The sequence below is a fragment of the Populus nigra genome, chromosome 16 (genome assembly GCF_951802175.1).
Source record: "Populus nigra chromosome 16, ddPopNigr1.1, whole genome shotgun sequence".
Classification (NCBI taxonomy): Eukaryota; Viridiplantae; Streptophyta; class Magnoliopsida; order Malpighiales; family Salicaceae; genus Populus; species Populus nigra.
The window spans coordinates 7,195,848-7,206,634 of NC_084867.1; the positions used below are offsets into that span (position 1 = coordinate 7,195,848).

A 10,787-nucleotide genomic window follows, 5' to 3' on the forward strand; every position below is an offset into this window, starting at 1 on the left:
AAATAAAACTTTTTTCCAGCAAGTAAATACAGCATCAGTTCCTAATGGTAACTCTTTTCATATCATTCAAACTCATTGAAGGCCCAAATCACAAAGAGAAGATGACAAGGGAAACAATAATCTTGAATTTCATCTTAGTTATTAAACCCATTAAAGGTCCAATCAGAAAGAAAAAAATTTCTTCTCAATCAAACCCATTGAAAGCCCAATCAGATAGAGAAGATGATATGGGAAACAACGGAGACAAAATAGCCCACCAATTCGGCACCAATCATTTTAATATATATTAGACTCATAATTCAGCATTTATCTCAAGCCTAATATGTTTACAGTTATATCGTGGTTTGATTGTGCACATCATTTTTTCCTCGCACAACAAAGCAATTGTCAATTCAATACAGAAAGCATTGCACTACTTTGATAACTTTTAACATCATTTTCCTTCTTAACAGGAATCTCTTACAGTTTAGAGTTTTGGTCCTGCTGAGAAAGTTGCTGCCGCAAAACCCTTCTCATGACCTTGTTTGTAGCAGTCCTTGGAAGAGAAGAAAAGGGCACGACATGAGAAATCTGCATATTTCAGAATAATGAATACAAGTCAATTCCATGTGCTTGATTTTGAAAGTTAATAGAGATGTGCCGAGCAGAAATTATTATTAATTACCCTGAACAGAGGATTTAGTTTCTTTTGCACTGCTGAATTGAAAGAAATCCTCAACTTATCCAAGTCAACAGTAGAATCATCTGAATCCTTGAATACAACAGCAATTACCAATTGCTCAGGCCCGCCTTGAGGTGGAGGCACCCCAATGGCAGCTGTCTCCAGGACATTGCTATCAACAGCATTACAGACTCGTTCAATCTCAACAGAGCTAACCTGCAGAAACAGAATCATTTTTATTGAAGAAAAAAATCCAAAAACAAAACAAAAGAATGTAAGGACCATGTCTTGAAAACATATCAGCTTCAATTGCAGTTTCATACATAACCCTTGTTGTGCTCGACGGAAAACCATGTCTTGAGGAAAATAAAATTAAAACAGCAGAAGCTGTAGTACTTGGATGACCAAAAGGGTCCCCATTTTTCAGCATTATTAGGTTCATCTTAACAATTTTAAACCCTGCCGCTCTGAAATGAATTTGTTCATTAAGCAATTCAAATATGATTGTCTTGTTTGGAAATATGTTTGCTATGCTCAAACTTGCAACGCTGTTTCTCGAGGCTTGTATCTGACTGGGGAGATAAAACTCAGTCAGTATACTTTTAATTCTTCAGAACAGAATCACTGGCCATGAAAAACAGATGAAAGAATTGAAGTTCAACTATTTAAGGAATGATTTTTAAAAAGAGCAATTTGGTTGCAACAGATGGCTTGGAACCAGAGGAAAGTTAGGGGACAGGTTAATATGACGCGCGGGAGAGGAGAGATTAGCTTGTCTGGCTTTACTGGGCTTTTGTAAGGGAAGGTAACAATGTTCTCATCTTCCTATAATGGGGTGAGAGATTAGCTTGTTTTATGTGTCTGCAAAACACACAATTGCTTTCCAAAGATTTTATTAATCAAAAGATTAAAAGCACACCTTGATACCCCCAAGATTCATTGTATCATCTGCGCGGCCATGTGCATGATAATAACCTCTAGAAGTACGCTCAAAAACATCTCCATGCCTTCGAAGAATCTGCATGAATGAAATCAAAAGTCCACTACTCAAGTGGCTGCAACACCAAATTAATAGAGAGATACAGAGGAGCACTTACTTTTCCATTCCAAAGGGGCATTCCTTTAAAGTACACATTGTAATGGTCAGCATTCAGCAGTGTGCTTGAAGCTCCAAACATGAGAGGACCAAGTGCCAGTTCACCCATCCCTGGTACATTTTGTGGCTGTGCTTGAAGAAATGGGAACAATGAGTTGTCAAATTGTTCATTGGAATATTGGAATATTCCAATAAGTAGTAAATTTATAAGTTCAGTAGAACCTTTTTGTCAAAACAGAGATGAAGCCAAATCACAAGCTTGTCAGATTTATTTATTTTTTTAAAAATAAGAAAGAAAAAGAGATTTTCCTTAACAAAGTCTTCCGAAACTTTCTTAAGCATGACAAGACACAAATTTAGAAGTGCCCTGGTTAGGAAGGATTCCGAACTACTAACTGCATATATTTAGTAGGAAAACAATCATTGCTCTTCATTAGGGTACAACTAGATAATGTTCCGAACAGAAATGCATAACCACTCTTGGATAGTATTTTTATGTGCACAGATTTCAATATTTGAGTACTAAACCAAACTTCATATACTGCTCTTGTTATAATTGATAAGGACTAATATTTTCTCAAATTAATGTAAGGTGCAATAATGCTCACTATAGGATGACCATCGTCACCAAGAATAAACAAACTGCATCCCATTGCTGGCGTGCTAAAAGCAGCCAGTGATTGAGGCTGCAACAAGGACCCGGAAACAAATCCGCCACCAATCTCTGTGCCACCGCAATATTCAATAATAGGTTTGTACTGAGCTCGTCCCATCAACCATAGGTATTCATCTACACTTGATGCTTCACCAGTGGAGGCAAAGCAACTACCATATTTGACAAGACCATAATGAATATATCTTGAATCAGTAACAGGGGAAAAAATCCACAATACATAATCTTCAATCAAACAGAGAAACACAAATAAACCCTTGCATATCTACCGCACTTTACAAAGTGAGAACAAACAGAACTAAAGTAAAAGTCTAGAACTTACACTTACCGAATGGCAGACCAATCATAGCCCGATGTGGGGTTTGCACTTTTCCATATCCGGACCATACTTGGGATCACACCAAGCATCGTTACTCTAGCATCCTGGACAAATTGTAGGAGAATTTGTATGAACTTCAAAAATCTTAAATTCTTAAAGCATATATTAAACAGCATATCTTAAGCAATATTACTTTTCAAATCCTATGTCTTTCAAAATATTCTCAGGAAAATTCTGTCAGAAAATAAAATTCTCTTGAAAAGAAATCATGTCTTTGTCAAATCATTTAACAATTGACTAATGTAATCAACACATGAAAGTAGCAAACATGCATAATTGCTTTTCACACTAATGTCTTCCCATCCAAGCTTTCCACTGTTGCATTATGTATTGCTTCTGAGTTCAACAAAAGAGAGAAGTTCAGTGGAGCACCATTCTGTTTTCTGTGTCAACTAAATTTAAATTCACATTTACTTCCTAAATTTAATAACAGGTTCCAGAAGAAGAAACCAGAGGGTGTAAGAGTAACTTGAATTACATCAACATCTTATGGTAGAACGTAATCAAGGTAGAGATTTAATGTGATTAAATTAGAATTTTGATTACACTGTTTGGTTACTCTTTTAACATCTCATGGAATATAATGATGATTGGAATTGTAATGCGCATCAAATTATAAGTTGTAAAGGTGATTACATCCAGGTAGTAATGACAGTTGCGATTTAAAAAATAAAAAATAAAAAATAAAATTATTAAACCATGATTAAGAACAATTAAAGAGTATAATTACATTTCTCGAACAATTTCTTGAAAAAGAAAAAATAAAGAAAAAAAAGTGATCATGCCACCCCTCTTTAGAGTGTAATCACATTAAAAAATGTAATCCTCCTTCAAAATATTTAAAGGCAGTAAGTTCAAGAAATGATCAACTTTAATTTCTTTTTCTAACTGATTATATCAATGAATACTTTTCATCACAAAAACATTGAATTTGAGTAACCAGAGAAAGGAGTGGACCAATTATGTTCTTCTTTACATTACATTATAACTACCAAACATGTAGGTGAAATTTTTAATAAACTGTTTTAGACTGAGGCTTGGTTGTTGTTATTGTCTCTCTTTCTCTCTCTTCAAATAATGGGAAATGGAAGCTCAGTTAATATATGAACAAAAGTGAATTCACAAGGAAAAAGTGAAGTTTAACCACAGGTCAGAAAGTTTATAATAGACACAGGATGACAATAGCTTACAATTGATGGAGAGAGACTCACTAGAAGTTTTTGGTAAGAAGATTCCGGAATTATCTATGGCTTAAAGTTATTAAAGGAATTAAATTGAACAGCAATTGCAGAGATGACAAAGAATTCAATTTTCAAAAAAAAAAAATAAGACTACAAATAGTCTAGAAGTTATGATGATCTGGACAAGTGAACGCATAAAATAACACTAGATTTTGGAACAGGAAGATAAACTAAGAAGTCAGATGGCAACAGAGAAAACTGGCACTGAGAAATATTAAATAGACAAATGGGAATGGAATTCTTACCTGTACAAATTTGGCAAAGCCAGAACCAAGAGGGGATCCATTATATAAAGCAATGGATGCCCCATTTAATAATGAAGCATATACTAGCCAAGGACCCATCATCCACCCAAGGTTAGTTGGCCAAGCAACAATATCACCCTTGCGGATATCCATGTGGCACCATGAATCAGCAGCAGCTTTGAAAGGAGTCAAATGGGTCCACGGAATTGCTTTTGGCTCCCCTACATGAGCAAATGGTCCCATTCACACTTGTCACTAAGAATTTGAAACCTTTACTCAGTTTTAATCAGTTTTGAAACCTCTAGAATAGAATTAACAGTTTATCTGAATTGTGCAGGATTAGGTTTAGTTCTGATGTATCTCCTATTGATTTACAGAATCAAAGGTTATTGGTAAACTGTGACAATAAAATCATATCCAGAACTTCAAAAACTTTGATGGAAGCAAGTTACCAAAGATCTTGTCAAGTCAGAATGGCACCAGCTTATGATTTGGTTTCTGCTGTTAGATTACAATGAATTTGTGTTATTTTCTTTACTTGGAATCATGAACCACAGTTTTAAGTTCTTCAGGCAGCTATGGTGAGTGCTAACAACTGTGCTAAATTGGAGTCAATATGTAGAACATGCTAAAACCACAGAACATAATATCACAAAGCTATTGTAGGTCGATATCCCCTTCATGATAGATGTTAAAAGGATGACATTTGACCCAAATGATCCATGAAGTTGGTGTGCAAATACTTGCATACAAATCAGAACCTGAACATTTACATTTTCTTCTGACATGAAAAACCAGAACTCCATTAAAATATTGAAGCTCCTTTAAGTGATAATGAAGAAATTGTGAACACAATAATAGGCTTCTTGAAATTAACTAAGAAAACTAAACTAAACATTAAAAAAAAAGAAGCAGCTTCAAGTAACCACCTGTCCTTCCTCATTTCCAGAGAAATCATGGTTGAAGTCCACCATAACTTCAAATTTACAGCATTAATCTTACTTGATTACTCCAAAAATATAAAATACCTTGTCTTTTGCAATTAGATGACATATTACGACTTTTAGTGATTTAAAAACAGTTTTTAAAAAGATTTGCAATTTATTTCATTATTAATTTAACTAAAGACATGGAAAAAAACCCTCAACTTGCTCAAAGAAATACCGTTTTGAATGTAAACAATAAAATAAAGAGCCAGAAAGCTAAATGAGCCTAGAATACCAGCAAGTTACCTGTAGTTCCAGATGAGAAAAGGATATTTGTAAATGCTTCAACTGGTTGTTCAACGGCTGCAAATTCATCTCCTCTGCAGTTTTAATGTTAAAGATGAGCATGTGTAGCATCAATAGTATAACTTCATCAATCACAAGTTCAAACTAAAGAAATTACTTATCAGGAAGCTCTTTGATAAATTCCTATTTGATAGTTTACTAAAGAATTGTCAAATGTGAAACAGAAAGCAGTAGATATGCTAATGTCAAAATTAAGTTGTTCCAACAAGAAAAGAGAGAAAAACTAGATAATTTTTTTTCATTTGTTCCCAACAGCATATGATTTAATATCTCAAAAAGACATTCTTAAAGTTATAATCAACGAAACAGCCTACAGTTTGCATAACTAATCCAATTTCCAAAAAGCTCCTTCAACACCCAGGAGAAGTGAAACTATTCGAAGCGAGTAGCAATTGGCAAGCATATAAAACCAACCGGAATAATGCCAAGTCAAAAATAATGATCTTGACATACAATGAATTACTTCTCCATCACACCAGGAGTAATTTTATATCAAACAAGATGAGAACTATCACCACGGGATTCAGCAAAACATGAAAACTCAAGAAAATATTTCACAGAACTTCTTAATTCTTGGTTGGACAGCAATGCATCCATGCATTCATTGCCTTTCTGTCACAAGTCCCAAAATATCACATTTTGGTTGCTTATGTGGATCAAATATCATGCCCTATCCAAATTATGAGCAAGAGCAGCCATAACATGGGGTACATCATGCATTTAATCAATGTGAAGCTTAAAACAAGCAGTTAATTCCAATTTAAAGTTGAAAATATAGAAAAAGAGAAAGAAAAAACATAAGAAAGCATACCTTAAATCTGTTGCTTTTTCAAGGAAATCATGCCAGGAAATGTCACCGTCACGCAAGTTCATGCTGAAGCTACAGCCTTTGGTAGGAAGGACAATTGCCATAGGTGCTTGAGCATGCACAACTCGACTGTAGAATTGAAGTTATATGGCAAGTCAAACATTCACAAAGAAATGCATGAACCTGAATTTTTTACTATATGAATAAAGAGTAAAGAAAATTTCACCTGTACAATGGAATACTTTTATCACCACGAATTATAAGATCCTGTGGAAAAGGGTTTTGAAGAATGAGAAGAAAGTCAAGGACCATACACTTACATGAGGAATGGATAACAATCATAACATTATCGGTAGAAAATAAAAATGAATAAGTCAGAGCAGATCACCTCAGAGATGTTTATTAAGCTAAGAGTTCTGATAACACCACTATTGAGATGAAGCCTTTCATTTTCAGCTTCCAAATCTCCAAAGCACAAACTTACCATACACTTACTTAGTACCATAACACAGTATCAAGTGAAGATAAAAGAGGGTGAGCTCAAACACTTTTTGATAGATTGAACAATAAATAACCCAGGGAAGAGACGTTAGCATTGAACAAAATCCCACTGAAAGATCATCACAAACATGAACCCTCAGCCATGATACAAACATGTATGATCAGTACTGACTTAGGAATAGCCCTTATTGAGTTCATTTATATTGAGAACCAATAAGGATAGCATAATATTGCATGACTAGAGATTAATAGATTCTCACAAGTTTAGCACCTCAGTGACCAACGTCATATGAATTTTTATTTAATAATAGATATGTGAAACCTGAAAGTAATTCCATAGAGCGAGGAGCCTTTGTGTGTTAAAGATCTTCATGGTATCCTATGTAATTGATTTATTGTCCCTTTTGACATCTAATACAATGGTTAATCAGAGTCATTTAGGGTAAGCTTCCACACAGAGTGTCCTGACATTTGCTGCAAACCAGAGTGCATTAAGTATATCTCAAGGAACTTCATCAAATATATCCTATAAGGCTACACTTCTTACAAAGAGGTGGAAAAGGACTAATCTAAACCAAAGCAGCTTTCAGTTGTAAATTTAAATTACAATTGGAAGATATCATGCGATATCATGCTTACAAAAAAAATAATTGCGGAAATTTTCTTTTTTTTGTTAAATGAGATAAAGTGAACAACAGTGCTTAAAGATACCCTAGGAGCAAAATCTATCACCGACTCAAGTAATCAAACAAAGATGAAGTAGGGTTTGCAGAGAATTCATTTAAGTGAAATGTGTCAGACAAGGAAACACAGACTTAAAAATCCACTGGGTTACTCCACAGCTTGAGAAAATTCAAGCACAAATATATTAATGAAGAATGTGAATGATTTTATTCCTATGGAAGGAAATAAGTTATTACCTGAGTAAATATGGCTTTCGCTTCTGAAATTTTAAGCCTTGTTGATATTTCAAGTGGAGCAAAGCTATCAGCAATGGATACAACTACATGTCCTGCCAGAACAATAGCAAGGTAGATAATCACAGACTCCACATTCATTGGCATATCAATTGCAATTGCAGATCCTCTGTCCAAACCCAGAGCATTGAGTGCATATGCAACTAACCTGCAAGTTGTAGTGCAAGGAGAAATTTGCGTCAGACATGGAGAAAGTTGGAGGGAAAAATATATGAGAAGAATAACCAAAATCAAAGAATTTAACAGAAGTCGAGATAAGCCTCATGTGATTATCTCTTAACTTCATGATATCTTAGCACATCAGAAAGAACCACGCTGCAGTAAATTATTTCCAATAAAATATTACACTGATTGTATATGATAAAAGATTATGAATCTCCTAACACAACTCACCTCTACTAAGTCTTAAACCCAACTAAACATAACGCACCACAAGAATCTTTTTCGTCATTTTAACTATATCTAGAGCAATAAATACAAAACTTTATATGAGGTCTAATTATAGGACAAGCAAAACAATGGTATGAGGTTGAAACCATATTAGAAGATTGACAAAGTTATTCCAAAACCTACTTCAAAGCATGTCATTGCAAGGTGTGATAGAATTACAGTATTGCGACATCTTTTTTAAAGAGAGGCCATTTCCATTTTCCACCATAGAGTTAATGCATCCAAATTATGGAAATGAAAATTTTTAGCCAACAGATAAAACAACTTGTAATAAACAAAACTTGTATGTGAAAACCAGCATACCAAACCTCTGAACGCAATTCCTTGAGTGTCAAACTGCTTACAGGCATATCATCATTTCCTTCATCACGCCATCTTATAACAACATCATCCAAAGTTCTCTTACAATTCGAAGTCAAACAAGTTTTTGCAGGATTTACATATGCTCCAGGAAGCCATTGACCACCTGGGTTTGCCACGGAACTTTCTCTAGATGTATTCTCGCTTAAAATACATTGGGGAGGAACTGAAAATGATATTCTCATTTCATCGAGTACAGTTTTCCAATACACCTGACCAGCAAAGACATAGGAAACCACGCCAAAAATTGACTCACGGTTCAATTTTGACAAAATAAAAGGGGGGGCATAAAGATGCACCGACAAATTCATGCACAAATTCTACCTCGGGATTGGATACTGAAAATTCTTGAAAGTGCGAGAAACTTGATATGGGATCCTTATATGCAGAACCCAAAAACTCTTTTCCACGCCTCTCTAACAACTTTCCCACATTCGTCAGCATTGCAGCCTCCCTGTCCATGAAACAACATTCAAACAAACGGGCATGCATAACAAAATAAAAATAGTATAAATGGGCTAGAGTGTCTGTCTTCAAAACGAGCGCAAGTGATATTTCAGTTGTTCTCTCTCTCCTTGCACAATTTCAAGAACTACCTCTTAGTATTATAATTTAAGGTTAGCTTTGGTATGACTTCTGCAAAATGATTTTTACTTTAGATTCAATAATAGTTATAAATATGTTTGGTTGGATAAAAACTTTTGAATTGAAATCAAAATCTTGATTTAATCAAAAGTTGAATGTCTTTAACTTTCAACTGATGCATTATAACTTATACCGCATTTCTTCTTTAAAGAGAGTTGTTTTTAAGTCATTTTTATCAAATACATTTCTAAACTAAATTCATTTTTTGCCCTGACATGTTCTATACTAAAATAAAAAAATCATGCCAGACAGATCTCAAACTTAACATCATGTATGAAAAGTCTTACGGGTCAGGTGACCAAGCGGGCGGGTCGGGGCCAAAGTCCTTGAAGCAGCCATAATACATCATCTGATGGAAGGAGAAAGGAAGAAGAGGATGAAGTAGGCGTTTGGAGAGAAGAGTCCATGTTTGAGGAGAGGATGGACCATGAGTGTTGATGATTTCAGAGATATCTTCGTAAAGTTTGAGTGCGATTGATGAGGAAATCCCAAGAGCTTCGATGTCTGATACAGAGATGGAGTCTAAAGCTTTGTAGTGTAGAGAAGCCATATAATTACAGAGATTAATAATCTGGAAAAAAAGAGGTTTGATTATCTGATTATTTAGAGAGACAGATTTGATCAGATTTTTTTTGGTGGGGGGGAAGATAGCAGCTATCTGTTGTTGCTTAGGTGTGCGTGAGACATCAATCCTTCCTAATTATTTTTTATTTTTATTTTTTAAACCAGCTCATAATTTTATATTTCTAAATAAGGTTCTCAAAAATATATTTTTAATACTGAAAATATAAAATAAATTCGAGTTGTAAAAATAAATGTTAAAATTATAAAATCATGGAAATTTTTTTATATAAAATTTAAATATCTTAAAATATATAATTCAAATAAAAATTCATGTATAATTTAAATACCTTAAAATATATTGTTCAAATATAAATTCATATATTATTTAAATAACTTTTCATTAACTAATAATTAACAAATTTAAAACAAATAATCTAAAGCAATTCAAGAACCAACAAAATCATGAAACCATGTAATTTTTTAATTATTATAAGATAATTTCTGTTAGAGCTTAGAGATTTATTTATATATATTAATTATTTGTCAAAACCAATATTTACAAAGAATCTTGAATAATTAAAATCATGAAAACAAGAAGATGATCTGCACATTTACTTTAAAAAATAAGATATAATACATGCTTGATAATTGCCACACCAACCATCCTATGTGTTCTTGTTCCAACAACTACACGGTGTGGTCCACACCTATTCAAAAAGAAAAAATAAAACATCTAGAAAAGTCAAGACCACCATTCCCCCGCCAACCATTACCTAGGTTGTAACTGCTATCGAATGCGTTGCTATTGGCTCAGCTATCAAGACAAAGGCGGGACTAGGCTGCATCGAATGCCATGGTTCTTGTTCTCGAATCAGCAGCTATTGAAGACAGTGTT

General features: G+C 34.1%; 1 protein-coding gene across 1 annotated transcript; it reads right to left on the reverse strand.

Annotated features, from left to right (window-relative positions):
* Positions 1–242: 242 nt before the first annotated feature.
* Positions 243–10,027, reverse strand: LOC133675514 (probable acyl-activating enzyme 17, peroxisomal). Its single transcript, XM_062096919.1, has 14 exons — positions 9,616–10,027; positions 9,008–9,137; positions 8,627–8,895; positions 7,817–8,021; positions 6,622–6,662; positions 6,399–6,524; positions 5,528–5,601; positions 4,296–4,516; positions 2,759–2,853; positions 2,366–2,582; positions 1,759–1,884; positions 1,581–1,679; positions 665–877; positions 243–570 (listed from the first exon to the last, which is right to left on the reverse strand). Exons 1-14 carry the CDS (start codon positions 9,876–9,878, stop codon positions 460–462), a joined length of 2,190 nt encoding a protein of 729 aa, XP_061952903.1. The 5' UTR covers positions 9,879–10,027; the 3' UTR covers positions 243–459.
* Between the last annotated feature and the right edge of the window lie 760 nt (positions 10,028–10,787).

Excerpts from the sequence above, each read along its gene's own strand:
- LOC133675514 (XM_062096919.1), bottom strand. The coding sequence starts at position 9,878 with ATGGCTTCTCTACACTACAAAGCTTTAGACTCCATCTCTGTATCAGAC. Across the intron at positions 6,525-6,621 it reads AAAAGTATTCCATTGTACAG|TCGAGTTGTGCATGCTCAAG; the intron begins GTGAAATTTTCT and ends TCAATTCTACAG. Across the intron at positions 878-1,580 it reads TGAATCTTGGGGGTATCAAG|GTTAGCTCTGTTGAGATTGA; the intron begins GTGTGCTTTTAA and ends CTGTTTCTGCAG.